Raw genomic sequence first — 17,625 nt, 5'->3', positions numbered from 1 at the left:
ACACCTCTTGGGCATACTCACACATCCTTCCTAGCCTGCCTCCCCCCCATGCCATTCCTGACCTGTACAGCATCTCTTACTCACCCCCAGGTGCCCTTCCCGATTCATGCCCACTCTTCCCACAGGCCATCTCCAATCAGCGCAGCTCCTCTCACATACTCCTACAAGACCCATGCCTTATTTATGATCCACCCTAGCATTCATATGCCCCATTTGGCCTGTGCAGACTCGTTAACTTACAAAATTACAACTGACTTCCCTGAAGACAATTACAATTCATATTTTAAGTTCCAATAACTCTCACAGTCACATAACTACACTTTGGGAGTTCGGCAACTGGACCACATTTATGTCTGTTTGTATTATCATGCAACTGAATTGTCCACGTGACATCTTTTATGATATTTTTGCTGAAAACTGGCATTTAATGCCAGTTTTCAGCAAAACCAGTCCATTGTGAACCATTGATTTGCTTAATGACCACAGCATTTTCTTATTAACTATCACAAAAATTATAAAATCAGGTTGATCATAAGTCGTTTATGACTGTCAGATGTTACAACTGTGATGAGCAGATTCCATTATGATCATAATTTGAGGACTACCTATATTCCTTTCTTTGGTCAGTTTGAGGTGATGGGATTTTGGATGACATTGCGTCATCTTGAGCATCTAATTTGAAATACAATCAAATAGCACAACAGAAAAAAAAGGTCCAACATATTTGCTTTCATATCTGTAATGTCCACTTTTTGTGTTTTATGGAGGACCATGCAAAATTATGACGCTCCTCCTTTGGTTTGAAAGGATACAGTCTAAAATATTGACACATTCATTTCTTATTCTATGCACCTGGTAGCACTTTTATGCAATCATACCCTTTGTGTCTATGGGAAATTGCAACCATATATTACAGGAGGACTCATATTGTATATCTAATGTGTTTTATTACTAGGAAGGTAAATAGATATGACTTGACTTTGGCACAGACTCTTTTCTTCAGTGAAATTAACATAGCTTTTACTTGCTTTTTAAGATTCTGGAAAAATTTCCTCTTATGAAGAAAGCTTTCCTATAAGTGGTTGTACAAACCAGCTCTAACTGGTTGTACAAGCCACATTAATAGTGATGATAGCTGCAGTTTCACTGTTTTGAGATTTCTCTATTAAATTCATGTAATACCTCTCCTGTGGGAGCTGCACTGGTTCCTGGTGGTCTTCTGGGTGCGATTCAAGGTGTTGGTTACCACCTTTAAAGTGCTCCATGGCTTAGGACCGATAGCCTCCCACTGGCCAATACGCTCGCACAGAGAGGGGTTCCTCAGGATGCCGTCGGCCAAACAATGTCAACTGACGACACCCAGGGGGGAGAGCCTTCTCTGTGGGGGCACCAGCCCTCTGGAATGAGCTGCCCCTAGAGGTTCGTATGATCCCCGACTTGCGTACCTTTCGCCGCGCCCTGAAGACTCTTTTATTCCACCAAGCCGGGCTGGCCTAATAGGAATTTTTAAATTAGGTGTTTGTTAGTTTTTAATTTCGTGGGCCAAATTTTATATATTTGTTTTTAAATTGTTCTAAAATTTTGTGGTTTATATGTATTTTAATATGGCTGTACACCGCCCTGAGTCCTTTGGGAGAAGGGTGGTATAGAAGTTCAATAAATCTAAATCTAAATCTCTATGGGCCTTGACAGAATGAATGTTGGATAATTTATGCATCTGATAAGTGAATTGATAAACTGCTTTGACATATTATTTTTAGTATGATACTATGTGACATCACAATAAAATGTAATATGCTGGTCCTCGAGCTAGAAATTAAGATAGAATTTTTTATTTGAATTCCAGGAGCCAGAAGAAATACAGTGCTGTGCGATACAAATATTTCTGACCAGCACCAATCCAGTAAATCCCATACAACATTCCCTGTTGTATCCCAGGTATGTTTCTCTCATTGAATCTAAGCTTTTCTTAAGGCAGTTTTCATACCAACAACAAGAACCATATAAAAATGTTTGCATGCTTCAGTTCCAAAGGTTTGTAGAAGTTTAATACACAACAATTCAGGGGTTTTGTTTGTTTGTTTTACTACAAGAATACAGGCTTGTGTATGTATGGGGGGAAGTTTCTCATTCTTTTACAAAAATAAGGTATGAATTTCTGTACTTTTCAAGGAAAATTTAAATTTTTGCTTCACTTTGGGTTAAATAATTTTGCCTGTTAAATTTTGTGTCAAACTCAAGGCCTGAAGGCCAGATCTGGATTGCGATGTGGTTAGATGTGACCTGTGGAGCTGCCCTGGAAATAGCGAAGGACTGGCCCATAGCATCTTGGCCTGGCCCAAGCCTGCAGGGTGCTGATCTACAATCAATGGTGGGCTGCAATTTTTTTAACAACCGGTTCTCTGCCCTAATGACTAGATGGGTGAGCTGGGTGGGCATAGCCAACTCGATGTCACTTATGTCGAGGGGCGCTTTGCCTTGCCTGCCCTCTCATGACTGTGGGGATGCTGCAACGGTCTTAAAATGAAAAACAGTCAAAAGTCACTTTTTTCAGTGCCATTGAATGTCACTTTGTCACTTTCAGTGCATTTTGAATGGTCACTAAATGAACTGTTGTAAGTTAAGGATTACCTGTACAAAAATACAAAAAGTTTTTTTGCTTGCAAAAAACTGCCCTAAATACCAATCATTAGATTAGAAATGAGGGAATACACACTGAAGATCAATAAGTCACAGCCATCATGGAAACCTAAGCCATTCTGTCTGAATACTTTCCTTTTCTTCAGCAATACCTGCAACCCAGAGTTACAAATCAGGCAGGGTGCCAGAGCACATTGATGAATTAAAATAGTTAAAATACAAGGATAACTATTAGCAGCCAAGTTACTCTAGCTCATAAAGTGAAATCCTTTAGCAGAGAGATCATTTAATCTCTCCAGAAAGTGGGTGGGTATATTTGGGCTACAAAATGCTGAGCTAAAGAAACAAATTAACAAATCAACATCTTGAGTGATGGCTAATCACATTCTACCTTTGTTCAGACTTTGCTGCAGGAAATTTTTGCCTATGAATATACTGTAGCTACCTATCTCTTTATCTTTTAAGTGCTGACATCTTCTGTGGCTATTGAGGAAGGTGGGGGCTGCTTTCTCCCTCTAAGAAAACATGTTTCTCCATTTCTAATTCAGGGAAATATATTCTTCCTTTTTAATATTTCTCAAAATATTTCATTCTTCTAGGAGAGGGATGGTGCTAACTTTCTACAATTGGTGCCATGTTATCATGAGAGAAAACTAAAACAAATTGGAAAGAGGATTCACTTATTATCAGTGAGCAATCATGTGCCTTTCCCACTCCGAAGCAATGCAAGAGACTCTTGGTTTCCAGAAAGTCCAGTTGCCTCTTGAAAAAGAAACTTTGGGACAATCATGACCTGAATGACTGAAGAATCCCCATAGACAAGAGACTTCTGTGCTCAGCGAGCTGACAAAGCAGAGTTTTCCACCCAGGAGAAGTAATCATTAGATCCATTTGCACCACTTAAAGATACCAGTTGGTCCTTAGGTAATCCTTAGGTAATCATCCAGATTTAAGGAAAGATCACATGCCCCCCAGAAAGGCAGTAAAAAAATCAGACAGAATGCCAAGCTTGCATCCTGCCTCTCAGCCATTTCTTTCATGGCTATGCCAACCCTTCAGTAAATAGCTGTTCCAGCCATGTTGGAAGTATACTTCAAAAAGCTTAAAACAACCCTTTAACAATGTTTAAGAGAGTCAAACCTCAGGAATAAAAGTATTTATTTATTTATTTGTCAAACATGTACAAGATAGCAGACATAGGTATAAACATAAACATAAACAAAGGAAGTATGACAGGGATGGTAGGCATGCTTATGCACGCCCCCTTTATGGACCTTATAGGAATGGGGTGAGGTCCACGGTAGACAGCTTGAGGTTGAAGCTGTGAGGGTTTGAGGCTGTAAAAACAGAGTCAGGTAGAGCATTCCAGGCGTTGACTACTCTGTTGCTGAAGTCGTATTTTCTGCAATCGAGTTTGGAGTGATTTACCTTGAGTTTGTATCAATTGTTTGTCCATGTATTATTGTGGTTGAAGCTGAAGAAGTCGTTGAGGTAAGACGTTGTAGCAGACAATTTTTTGTACTATGCTTAGATCGGACTGCAGGCGGTGCAGTTCCAGATAGTCCAAACCCAGAATTTTAAGACTAGTGGCATAAGGGATTCTATTGTGAGTAGAGGAGTGGAGTACTCTTCTCGTGAAATACCTTTGTATCCACTCAATCGTGTTAATGTCCAATATACAGTGTGGATTCCAGGCAGATGAGCTGTATTCAAGAAGTGGTCTGGCAAAGGTTTTGTATGCCCTAGTTAGCAATACAATGTTACCGGAGAAGAAGCTTCGCAAGATTAGGTTAATAATTCTTAATGCCTTTTTGACAATGCTGTTACAGTGAGCTCTGGGGCTTAGATCGTTTGAGATGAGTACTCCTAGATCTTTGACAAAGTGAGGATCGTCTATGACAGTGGTTCTCAACCTTCCTAATGCCGCGACCCTTTAATATAGTTCCTCATGCTGTGGTGACCCCCAACCAGGGGTGGGTTCTAAATTTTTTTACTACCGGTTCTGTGGGCGTGGCTTGGAGGTCATGTGACTGGGTGGGCATGGCTAGCTGGTCATGTGACCAGGTGGCCATGGCTATGTGTATAGAAAAAAGTCATTTCTGACAGATCCTCGCACTTTTGACTGGTCCTCACACTTATGACCATCCTCACATTTATGCCTGTGCAGCATTCTTAACAACCATGTCACTCATTTCACAACTGCTTCTCTTCAACATGGTGATAAGATAGGGCAAAAAACGTAAAATGTGAGGACAGTCGTAAATTCGAGAACTGGTCAAAAGTGCGAGGACCAGTCAAAAATAACTTTTTTTATTTACTACGGACCTGGCATTGCACAACATCAGATGAAGGCCCGGGCCGTGAGGATCTGTGCAACCTGGCAAACGGGTAGAGCCTTGGGGGCCGGAGCACCCTACCGCTTGGAGACAGCGGGTGCATGCTCCCTTAACATGATATGGCCCCCTGCTCCCGCCATATCTACCCCTCCCACTCACAGTACTGATGGTAAAAACACAGTCCGAACAAGCTCGACCCCCTCCATTGCCCCCGGGTCCCCCACCCGCCCCACCGCGCGTCGTGGCCGGGCCCGACCCTCCCCTTGGTGGGTTATCCCCCAAACCCACGCCCCTAATTCCAATACCACCCCCCTCCCCCCTCCCCAAACCCCTTAAAAGGTTAGACATAGACAATTTTAAAAAACCCCGCAACCCCCTCTTTGCGACATGCCACCTCTCGGGGTTCCAAAGCCCGTCATCGAGGTAGGCCCTCGATAGAGTGGAGGGCCAAGCCTGCGAGAGGGGGGAGTCTCGCAGACCAAGAAGCTCCGCTGCTGAGTACAGTTTAGTCATAGTGGCTCGCCATGACCATATCCTAAGGGTCCTAAAAGGACAGGGAAGAAGGTAGGGAAGTGGGGAATCTCACACATAATTCACAGGACCAAGTCCACTGTCCCCTCACAACAGAGGACACAGTCACAATCCAGAACGACCACAATCCAAGGGGGAAAATCGATCCAACCACCCTCTCACGGTGATTAGGTCAGCTGGTCCGCCCCCATTTGTGGTGAAGTGGCAGCAATAGAGTCAGTACATCCAGTGTCCAGGGATCAGGTCCAAAAAACCGCCCTCTCACGGCAGTTGGTCCGATGGTCGGGTCCCCACCGCTGGTAAAGTGCTTATGTGTGAATACATCCCGATTCAGCCCTCAGGAGGCCCCAACACCAGGCCACCCTCTCACGGTGGCCAGCTGGTGTCCAGCCCCCTTAGCCGAAGGGATGCAGCTATGAACCGACCTCCAATTTTCCATAACCCTCTCCACAGTCAGGGGGTTCAGCTGGTAGTGAGAACATAGCGGAAGTGAGTCCCACAGGCTAAAGTTGGTCCCAGTGGGCCCGGTCTTAAAAGGGAGAGCTGGGGAGAAACAAATGAGGCGGAAGTGGGGCAGTTGTTTCAAGTCCCCAACCCCCCGCACAACCACAGTTTGAGGCCGCCTAAGGCCTGGGAAAAAAAGTCAGACCAGGTCCTTTTCGCCCCAGCCATGGTTGCAGGTCTCCCGGTCTTATTTAATTCTCGTTGGTTCGTTGACCCCCCAACTCCTAAACTCCGACTCCAGCTCCAAGGGGGGGGAGGTCGCCAACGCCCTCCGACCGCCGGCTGCCTCCACCGCCATCGCCATCGCCGCTGCGTCATCGTCGCCAGACTAAAAAGTCTGGCGGCATCCCAGAGATCTTCGGGGGTGCCCGGCACGTCTTGTAACTCTTCGGGCAACCCCCCCAGGCTTAAAAACCCACTGCGCAGCGGCGCCCCGGCGCCTGGACGGCCTCCGGCCTCGGAAAACGCCGCCGACGCCCAGCTGATCGGCCCGGCATCGGCTCCCGACATCGCGCCGTCCTCTCTGCTCTGCTCAGCCACGGAGGAGAAAAAACCCTCTCCGTGCTGGCAGAGAGCTCCCCCGGCCAGTCCTGGGGGTCATAGCTCTTCCAAACGACCCCAAAGGACCCAAAAGGTAGGTCGGCGCCCCATCCTCAAATCGCGGTCCCAGCGGGCGCCGCCATCTTTGGCATGCGCAAGTTGCTTCTCAATTTCAATTAAATTTACAATTTCTATATTTCCTTTTTACCATATTTATTCCTCATCTATTTTTGTAAAAAACCAATATTACCCTTCATCCTCATCTCTAATCTTAATCAAATTCAATTTTTCCCTTCTATTCTATATTATACCCCTTTGCATTGTCATCTATTTTTATATCCATCCTCACATTGGTTAATTATGTAATTATGTAATACAGTTGTTTAATACAAATTCAACATTTTAATATACGTTAGTTATATAACTATCTTTTTTGTATATTAATCAATATGAACATAAATATTCCAATTATTTCCATGCAATCCAATTTCTTACAAATCAATTATATTTACCAATAATAATAAACCAAATAATTTCCCCCATATATTCCTCCAAACCACAACTTAACCATTTCTGCTTTCAACACAATATACCAATAATAATTAAGATTAATAATTGAGATTAATTAATAATAATTAATCTCAATTATTACAATTCCCTAGTTAAATAGAGCTTTTTTTCTTTTGTGTTTTAAAATCTTGAACCTCCTCTTTTGCCCTAAATTTCCCATTGTTTGCAGTTTTGCACCTACCTTTTTTGGTGAGGAAAAAGGAAAAGAAATCTCTCTCTGCCTCATTTTGTCACGTTGCAGCAAAGACCCTGCTTTACTTTCAATTTCGCTTTTTCAGCATAGCTAGGGGAAAAAAAATCTGCTCCAGGAATTTACCTCTTTGCAGCTAGCTAGCAACAGAGCCCTCCGCAAAACAGCTGAGAGCAAATCAGCTGAGAGTCCGGAGGCTGATCAAATCAATTTATGGTAATTAACCTATGCTGAAGCTGAAAGGGGCTGTTTTTTCTATTTTTGCAGGCGCCAGTCTATTCATTTGTTTTCTTTTAACACTGATCAGCTGTGGGGCGGCCCTTTGAAGCCCTGCGGCAAGAATTTAAATGGTTTGTTTCCCTCTAGCCATCATCTGGGACTCCGGAGGCAGCAATAGATTGGGAGTGGGCGGGGTAAGCGAACGGCGACCAGCGATCCAACAGAGGCAGAGGGTGAGGGTGAGTGAAGGGGTGGGGGTGGGGCAAGAGAGGGCTTTGGTGACCCCTGTGAAATGGCCCTTCGACCCCCAAAGGGGTCGCGACCCCCAGGTTGAGAACCGCTGGTCTATGAGATCATTTCCACCCAATTTGTATTTGTATTTGTTCTGCTTTTTTTTTTTTTTTTTTTGCCAATGTGCAGGACAGAGCATTTATTAGTTGAGATTTGGAGTTGCCAAATGTGCGACCATTCTGACACATAGTCAATGTGAGCAGCAGCATTCTCAATGATGTTAAATAATTTTACATCATCAGCAAAGAGGACACAGCTGCTTTTAATATGATCACACAGGTCATTGATGTAAAGCAGAAAGAGTGTGGGTCCTAAACAGGGGTAAAATTCACTTATCTTTGCTACCGGTTCGTAAATGTGAACGCGTGTGCCTCCTCCATGCATGTGCAGAGCCTTCTGCACATGCGCAGAGGGTCAAAAACAGGACGTGATGATGTCTGGGTGGGTGGGCAAAGCCTCCTGCTGCCAGCGCTACCGGTTCATTCGAGCCAGATAGAACTGGCTGAATTTCACCATTGGTCCTAAAACACTGCCTTGGGGGACACCGCTGTTAACAGGTGCCGGATTCGATTGGGCCCACCCTATTTTGACTATTTGTTGCCAATTAGACAGGAACGTGGCTATCCACTTGTGCAGGGATCTGGAGATGCCAGATCCCTGAACATAGTTTCAACAGTAGTTTGTTGTGCACCAGTGAGTCAAACGCTTTACAAAGGTCTATGTAAATTGCATCTATTGCTTTACCCTGGTTAAGATGTGTGGTCCAAATGTTTGTACAATGTAGGAGTTGCAGATTACAGGAAATTTTTTTTCTAAAACCAAACTGCTTGTTAGATAGTAGGTTGTTTGTCTTTAGGTGGAGGGTGATGGATTGGCTTATAATTGATTCCATAATTTTACAGATGATGCAACACAATGAGTTTGGTCTGTAATTATCTACTAGACTAGGGTCTCCCCTTTTAAAGATAGGTGTAATCGTGGCTAATGACCATAGGTTGGACAAGGATACCTCATAGATTGTGCATAGAGGTTCAGCTAGGGCAGTGCATAGAGGTTCAGTAGGCACATAATCCATCAGGGCCAGTAGATAGAGATGGCTTTAGGTTACATAGTGCCATTTCAATATTATCTACTATAATACAATTTAAAATTTGTTATGGTACAACTAGGAAATGGGGGGCAGCAGCCATTGCTGTCAACAAAGACTGAACTGAAGAACGTATTGAAGAGGTTGGCCTTAGTAGCTTCATCGTTACAGTCTTCCCCATTAGGGGTGGGATAGTTTTCAAGTCTTTTTAAGTTTGGCATTTACAAAATTATAGAAGGCTCAGGAGGAGTTCGAGTTTAGCAGATCTTCCTCCTGTTTGCAATGGTGATTCGGCCTTTATCTGGCTGCATAAGGCTTTGTAGTGGTTTTTAAAGTTGGCTAGGTAGCCAGTTTTGTTTTCTTGCCAAAGAGATTTTTTCTCGGATTATAACTTTCTTATTGTTATGGATATATTTTTTTTTTTTGGCTTTGGAGGTTATTTTAGGTACATATAGATTAATGGCTCAATTGATTTGGAGAAAAAAGGTGTTATAATAGTCTTCTGCAGTTATACAACCTGTGAACAGAAGGTGCCAATCAAGAGATCATAGTTATGAGATAATAGTTGGCTTTTTAAAAGTTATAATTGGAGTCCCATCATTATGATCCTCTTTGCAAGAATACAAATTGAGACAAAAATCAATCATGCTGTGATCACTGTTGGAAAAAGGTTCTTTAACTTGTAGGCCATGAATTGAATTTAAGCTATTGCAGAAGATGAGATCTAAGCAATTGTTGAGCCTAGTGTTGTTCGTTACTAACTGCTCCAGCCCCAGAGTCATAACAGCATTGTACAGGTTCAGTTGTGTGTTCATTTAGAGTCCAATTAATAAGCAGCAAATTGAGATCACCAAGAAAGATAGGTGATGCGGGCAGGAAGCTGCCTATGTTAGTAGTGCAGTTAGCTTATTCGCATGACCAAGGTCGTAATCGGGGGCTCTATAACATAGTAAGAAACAAACTGTGGTATTGTGGCCTGCCAGTGACCAACAGAGCTGGCAGAAGATTCGGACAGTGAGGACTTTGGGGAGGAACGTGGGCCAGTCCTGGAGGCTGGGGAAGGCTTGGACGATGGCTCTGGATGAAGTCTCCGGAGTCTGGCATCAGCGAGGCAGAAGAACAGCATGAGCCTGTTCCCAGTGTGCGCAGATCTGCCAGGAGACAGGAACAATTAAGGAAAAAGGGTTGACATGGGAGTAAGTCTTGGAGATGATTGGCCCCTCCCATAAGACATAAAAGAGAAATGAACGGGACGTGAGCTTTTGCAGGAAGCAATTAGTTCATCTGGCTGATTCAAGATTTGAAAATTCTGTTTGTGATTCTGTGCCATGTTTGGCCTTGCTCTGCATCTGGAAATTAGCTCTTTAGCAGCATTCCACGTGAGATAAATGGATGTTGATAATCTTTCTCTGAAAGACTGTTTGTCAAGCCTTGTGGACTATAAATGAAAGTAATTTACAGCCATATGAATTAAAGAGGTTTGCCAGGACTAAGTTTGTGCTGTTTAATTTCTAAGGAAGTCTAGGTTGGAACAGGGACCAACCTGTATTTAGGGACAGTTCGCAGACAATGGTCTCAGGAAGAGCAAGCTCCTGTGTAACATTTGTCTTTTTCAGACCTAGGGACTTTTTATAGAAGATAGCAACATCACCCCTTCTACGATTATCATGTTCAGACCGGAAAACATGATAATCACTTACTGTAATAATGGAGTCTGAAAAGGATACATTCAACCATGTCTCGCAGACAAAAATAAGGTTGAATAGGGGCACACTTAGAAGCAAGAGGAATTCAGGCATTTTGTTTGTGAGGCTTCTTGCATTAAGTAGTTTGCATTTTGGGCTGGTAGGGGTGGACCTGGAGGAAGTTGGGGGTGTGCATGCCTAGTTTTGTTTGAAGGGGGAGCAGCGGTTGTTGGGACATGGGCCACTGATCTTGTGTTTCATACAGTCAGCACGGTAGTCTATGTACAGTCAGTCTCTCCTTGGTCCTGGCATCTTTTAAGCTCCGAGCAGAGCTCATGGGCATGGGCACATTGCAGTATGGACAGGTCGGGCCGTGAATGAAGTTTCCTATGGTTTGTGCAGCTTTTGGCGAGTGAATTTATTGTGGAAATGAATTTACGTTTGCTAGTTTCACTCTTGCAAAAGACTTTGAAGAAGCATGGGGCCACTGAGCCATCATTGTTCTTGAACTTGGGGCCATCATGGGAAACATCGATAATTTAATCGGGAGTGATGGTTGATGCCTGGAAGTTGTTGATGATGGTGTGAACCTTTGTGATGTCGTAGAATTTGTTAGTGTCATCAAGTCCAAATAAGATAGCGTTGGGACGCTTCTGTTCAGTTCAGTTGAGTCTTTGACAAGGATGGAGATGTTATTAGCAAGATTAGTGATCTCCTGTGGCTTGGGTTGTTGAGCTGTGTTGTGATTCTTGGATACTGGTGCTTCACTTTCAGATTTTGTCCTTTTCTTCAAGGGATGCTAGACGCGCTTCCAAAGTGTCCACTAGTTCAAGCAAAACAATAAATTTGTCAAGTCCGGGGTTGCAGGATGGGCAGAATAGTGGAAATGCAAACTGGGACGTTTTTAGTAATGTTGACTGAAGAAACTGGGCTACACCTTTGGTTACCACAAAAAACTCCGGGGACAGGGGACTCCAGAGAAGCTCAGTCTACAGACAGAAAGTCTGGGCTTCCTGTTAAGGCTTACTATGTAACAAGCTGAACCCAGAGGCAGTTTCTGAAAACACTTAAAGCAGCAGGGCAATTAAGATAAAGATTAGGCTAGAAATATAGGCAGGGACGTGTTGGCTCAGTGGCTAAGACACTGAGCTTGTTGATCGAGAGGTCAGCTGATCAGCAGTTTGAATCCCTATGGCTGCATAACGGGGTGAGCTCCTGTTACTTTTCCCAGCTTCTGCCAACCTAGCAGTTCGAAAGCACATAAAAAATGCAAGTAGAAAAATAGGGATCATCTTTGGTGGGAAGGTAACAGCGTTCCATGTGCCTTTGGCATTTAGTTATGCCAGCAACATGACCATGGAGATGTCTTTGGACAGCACTGGCTCTTCGGCTTTGAAACGGAGATGAGCACTGCTCCCTAGAGTCGGGAACGACTAGCACATATGTGTGAGGGGAACCTTTACCTTTACTTATAGGAATACCAGAATGTTTCCTTCCTGCCTCCCTTGCAGGATTAGCCCTGTAAAGTGGGAAAATATTTTTTTTCCAACCACTGGTTCTCTGAACTGCTCAGAAAATTAACATCTGGTTCGGGAGAACTGGTACGAACCGGTAGCAACCCACCTCTGTCTACAATCTGTCGTTTGTGGTGGTGCTCGAGGGAACCAAGGCAGAGATCATTTCCCTCCTCTCCAAAAAGATACCCTTGCCTGCTCTTGCAACATGAGGACAGAGTGGCTGGCATGTATTGTGTCTGCCTTCTTGGAGCAAAAAAAATAAATAAATGCTAGGGTGTTTATAGTGCCACTATATTCCAAACCACACTTGGAATATTGTATCTTGTTAAGGTCACCATGATATAATAAAGATGTTGATCTTCCAATATTTGAGGGGCTGCCCCAAAGAAGAGGGGGTCAACCTATTCCCCAAACCATCTGAAGGTAGGACAAGAAGCAATATATAGCAAGTAATCAAGGAGAGAACCAACATAGAACTAAGGAGAAATGTCCGGATGGATGGATGGATGGATGGATGGATGGATGGATGGAAGGAAGGAAGGAAGGAAGGAAGGAAGGAAGGAAGGAAGGAAGTTCTGCATCAATCCTGGATCCATTGAGACTCAAGCTCAAAGGGGAAAACAATTTTGTAGCATCTTCAGGCTACACGCCAGCCAGTGCAGTTCGAGCGGGAAAAAGCCAATTGGTTGAACCATCTGACAGCTCGGTATAAAAGGAGCTGTCAGGTGGAAGTTGATGTTGCCGTTCTACAGCTGTTCTGGTTAGATGTTGTTGTTAGCAAATAAATGTTAGCCGGTTACCAAGTCTCTGCCTCATCTCAGTTTGTCCAATCGTCTGTCCCATGACAAAATATTGGTGACAAAGATAGGATGGTGACTGAGATGGCAAGGTAGAGCGAGTATGGTAGCCTCAGCTGAAGCACCATCTGGGATGGTCACTAATTAAGGGCTATGTCATGGCTGATGAGACATTGACCATTCCCCATACTCAATAACAAGATCTCAAGATCTGACAGGATGACAGCTATAAAAGCTTTCACTCCATTCAACTCGGCAACTGAGACCTGGGACTCATATATAGAGCATTTTGAATGCTACCTAGAAGCAACTGATTTCATGGGGCTCTCCAACAATCGGAAATGGGTGTGTTTCCTGAATTTGTGTGGAACTGCAATGTTTGAGATAGCATGGGCTCTTTTGTCCCCCCTACGACTTGCAGAAGTGCCCTCAGAGGCTCTATTATCCACCTTAAAGAGCCATTACACACCCATGCCTTCCCGAAGTGCCAGGTGCCATGCTTTCCACTGTAGGAACCAGGCAGAAGGTGAGATGGTGAATGATTACATGGCAGCCTTGAGGATAGCTGCTCTGTATTGCCACTTCAGGGATTTGGATGATGTGCTGCTCGACCGCCTAGTTAGCAGAGTGAGGAATATCCATTTACAGAGGTGCCTCTTAGCCAAATCAGATTTGACCCTCCAGATGGCACTTGATGAGGCCCACGTTGTGGAAATGTCAACGCAGTCAGCCAACCAAATTCAAAAGACCAAAAGCCCATCGGGGTCCCAAAGAACCCCATTGTCCATCACGATGACATTGATCCAGATGATGAGACAGATACAGAAGAGGAGGAGGTTAACTGCTTTAAAGAGGCGAAAGGAAAGAGCTGGCCATCTGACAGGAAAACCTCCCCATTGATTTGCAAAGGCTGTGGGGGAAATCACCTCCATGCCGTTTGCAAGTTCAAGAATACAGATTGTCATCTTTGTGCAAAGAAAGGGCATTTGGCTCAGGTCTGCCAAGCACCCCAACCATCAAAAGATCACCAAGGGAGGCCAGGATTTCAGTGTTTTAATAGAAGAACACCTCAGAAGAGATCTGACAGCAGGGAAGACTGTTTCGCCATCTCACGCAAGCAATAACCTGCAGAAACAGCCATTGACCAAACCAGCCTCAGTTTGAAGGAAAAGATCTATTTGACTGTTTTGATCGAGGGAGTTACTTTCTTCATGGAAATCGACATGGGTTCCTCCATGTCCCTCATGTCCCTTGTGTCCTGGCAAAACCTCAAAAAATTGCTGCCAACGAAGACTAGATCATGTCTGAACCCATGTTTTCTACAACTACGTAACTATCAAGGGAACCAAATTCTGATCTTAGGAAGTGGTCGGTTCCAGTTTGCGTGCAAACAATTCTCTGGCTCACTAAATTTAGTTGTAGTCAAGGGCTCCCTCCCCAACCCAAGGTGGACCTTGAACTGGACAAACTACTGGCACAAGGGGTGCTCCCCAGTTTACTGGGTCTTGACTGGTTCCAGTTGTTAGGGCTGGGCATCAGCGGCATCCATGCAAATATCTGTGGTGACTGGGAGGTGCTAATCACTGAATTTGCTGACATTTTTGATGGCACACTTGACAAATACATGGGCATACCAATAAACTTCAATTTGAACCCCCAAGACCCCCAATACGACTGAAACTGAGAAGAGTGCCTTTCACTCTCCAACCCAAGGTGGACCTTGAACTGGACAAACTACTGGCACAAGGGGTGCTCGAGCCTGTGGATCATTCAAAATGGGAAACCCCCATCGTGTTCCCCTTAAATCCAATGGCTCTGTCAGGATTGCACCGACTTTAAGTGCACACTAAACAGGGCCCTGCAAGGTTGGCTGTCTTCCTTGCAGCATACAATTACACGCTAACCTACCCGCCGGGAAAGACCATTGGGCATATGGATGCCTCAGCCACTGCCTACTTCCACGGATGGTTGAAGACCCTGCCCCGGCGACCTCCGTTCTCCTGATAGAGACCCTCCAACTTCCCTTGACCACATCTGACATTGCTAGACTAACTGCTAAAGATAAGGTACTCAATCAGGTGTTGGACTGGGTGCACAGGGAGTGGCCTCAGGATCAGGGAGCTGATGAGTTCCAGCCCTACAGGACTAGGCAACACGAATTGTCTGTCCAGAGGGGGTGTCTCCTATGGGGAAATAGAGTGGTATTTCCCACAGAATTACAAACACGAATCTTGCAGACTTTACATGAAGGGTACCGAGGCGTTGTCCGGATGAAAGCCCTGGGCCAGAGTTACATTTGGTGGCCTAAGTTTGACCAGGCCACTGCTAACTGGGTCACCAGGTGCCCAAGTTGCCAGCAGTCCAGACCAGCGCCACCTGCCACACCGGTTTGGGAATGGGAAACCCCAAGGGCCCCATGGTCCAGGCTACACATCGATTTTGCTGGACCTTTCATGGGGCAGACCTTTATGATTGTGGTAGATGCCTACTCAAAATGGGTAGAGTTGGTATTAATGGCATCCACGACCACCAAGGCCATCATTAGGGCTTTATAAAAGATTTTTGCCACCCATGGGTTGCCGGATCTCTTAGTGTCTGATAATGGTTCTCAGCCAACCTCAGCCCCCTTCAGAGTATTCCTGGTGAGACAGGGAATCCGCCATGCTCTGGTGGCTCCTTTCCATCCGTCCAGTAATGGACAGGCCAAAAGGACAGTGTGTTTGGTTAAGGAGGCCTTGGGAAAAATGGAACCAGGGAACTGGCAGGCTAAGGTAGCTAAATACCTGTTAATCCAGCATACCACCCCATGCCTGAGTACAAATAGAAGCCCGGCTGAACTGTTGATGAGACTCCACTTACAAACCACTCTGGATAGGTTGCATCCTAGCTACTCCCCCAAGAAGCCATTAGATTTCACTGGGAAAACTAGGGAGTTTAAGAACAGGGATGAAGTCTATGCCCAAAATTACAGGGGCAACCCCAGGTAGCCAGGAAGGGTAGTAGGGGTAACTGGTCCAAAATCATATGTAGTGGAGTTAGACGATGACAGAATAATATGGAGTCATCACATTGATCAATTAAGAGGGAGACTATTTGACACCGCCCTTTCGGTAACCAATGAGGCCATGCAAGCAACACAGTCAAACATGACCCCGGTGGGCGACCTGGAGGAAAACCAACCAAGCAACGAGTTTCCAGCTAGCTCCGACCGAGAGACTGACATACCTGTGGAGCCGGATCTGATTCCTCCTCAGGAACCTCCAACCGAAATAGCCGTAGCGTCTCCAGGAGTTCCAGGAACTCTTCCAGCAGCCCCTGCCGAATTGTGTAGATCAGGGCGTAGCCAGCACCATCCAGCCTACCTTGCCAATTATGCATGTGCCATCTAGGTGAGAAGGAGTAGTGTCTTCAGGCTACCTGCCAGTCTGTGCAGTTCGAGTGGGAAAAAGCTGATTGGTTGGACCGTCTGACAGCTCGGTATAAAAGGAGCTGTCAGGCAGAAGGTTGTTGTTGCCATTCTACCGCTGGTCTGGTTAGATGTTTTTAGCGAATAAATGTTAGCTGGTTACCAAATCTCTGCCTCGTCTGTTTGTCCGACCATCTGTCCCACAACAAAGTAAATTTTATGTTCTGTTTTGTCAGACAGGACTTTGTTGGCTATCCAAGTTAACATTGATATTCTTGAATTGTGAGCTCCTAGGAAAGTATCCCTTCCTTGTGTATTGCAAACAGCCATTTCCAGTGGGAAAAACAAGACAAAGCAGAGTGGGGAAGAATATTTTCCTTGCTATATTTCCAGTCTGAATTAGTCCATGCATGGTCCCTATAAGAGAGCTTTTTAAGGATTATGTATTAATAGAAAAGTAACTAACTTAGCTTTGTTCCTAAATGCTAAAGCTGTTGCACATAAAAAACAGAGGAGCTTTTATCAACTATCACAACCACCATTTTGACAGTTTTGCTGTACTGTTGTCTGTGGATATCCCCACAAAATTCAAGCATGGGATAAACTGAGTCTGGCTTGTTCTCAGTCTTTTAAGTGCCCTCAAACTACTAACAATAGTGGCATTTGATTACAAGGTGAGGAGGCATCAAGGTATTTTTTTCCCTTTTGCATTTGAGTATCCAAGAAGGGACAGAAAGGAGAAAGAGGAAAGCGGAAAAGGAACAAGGGGAAGAGAGCAAAGAAGGAAATAGAAGGAAAGAGGGGAAGAAGAAAGAAAGGAGAAGGAAGATAGAAGGAAAAAGAAGACAGGAAGGAAGGAAGGAAGGAAGGAAGGAAGGAAGGAAGGAAGGAAGGAAGGAAGGAAGGAAGGTATTGTGTCTTGGGATCGGCTTGCCTGTGCTTCCGGGTTGCAACGGCCCCACCCTGTGGTTATTTGTTCTACCAACAGCTGGCCGGGGTTTTAGGTCCGATCAGCTTTGCTGGTCAATTACTCCATCCAGTGGCCAGCCTGTAGCAGCAGCCTTAACAGTATATATTCTTGGTCTGTTTCTGGTTAAGCAAGCTTGTTCTAGCCTTTTACTACTTGCTTTTATCATGTAATAAAGAGATGCTGAAGTCACTTGGAGTTGCCTGGCTCATTGGAACCCACTACATTTCACTGGCGATGAGGATGGGATGTTTCTGGAAGTCTCTTAACTTGAATGGGGGGGCAGATACTCCGGAGTGTTTTAGCCAAAATAATGGACACGGGGGATCCCGTGTCCAAGAACAT

At 44.7% G+C, this 17,625-nt stretch overlaps 1 protein-coding gene across 1 annotated transcript in view; it reads left to right on the top strand.

Annotated features, from left to right (window-relative positions):
- POU6F2 (POU class 6 homeobox 2) overlaps nucleotides 1-17,625 on the top strand; it is a 658,684-nt gene that overhangs the window by 300,451 nt on the left and 340,608 nt on the right. Inside the window, exon 3 of the mRNA XM_087892428.1 lies at nucleotides 1,847-1,938. Within this exon, the coding sequence (XP_087748554.1) occupies nucleotides 1,847-1,938 (92 nt within the window). The remainder of the gene's footprint in view (nucleotides 1-1,846; nucleotides 1,939-17,625) is intronic.

This window comes from Pantherophis guttatus, chromosome 4, assembly GCF_059756535.1.
Source record: "Pantherophis guttatus breed Tessera chromosome 4, ASM5975653v1, whole genome shotgun sequence".
In the NCBI taxonomy this organism is placed as follows: Eukaryota; Metazoa; Chordata; class Lepidosauria; order Squamata; family Colubridae; genus Pantherophis; species Pantherophis guttatus.
Note: the sequence above shows the minus strand (reverse complement) of the source record. Positions and strands in the feature narration are given on the sequence as shown.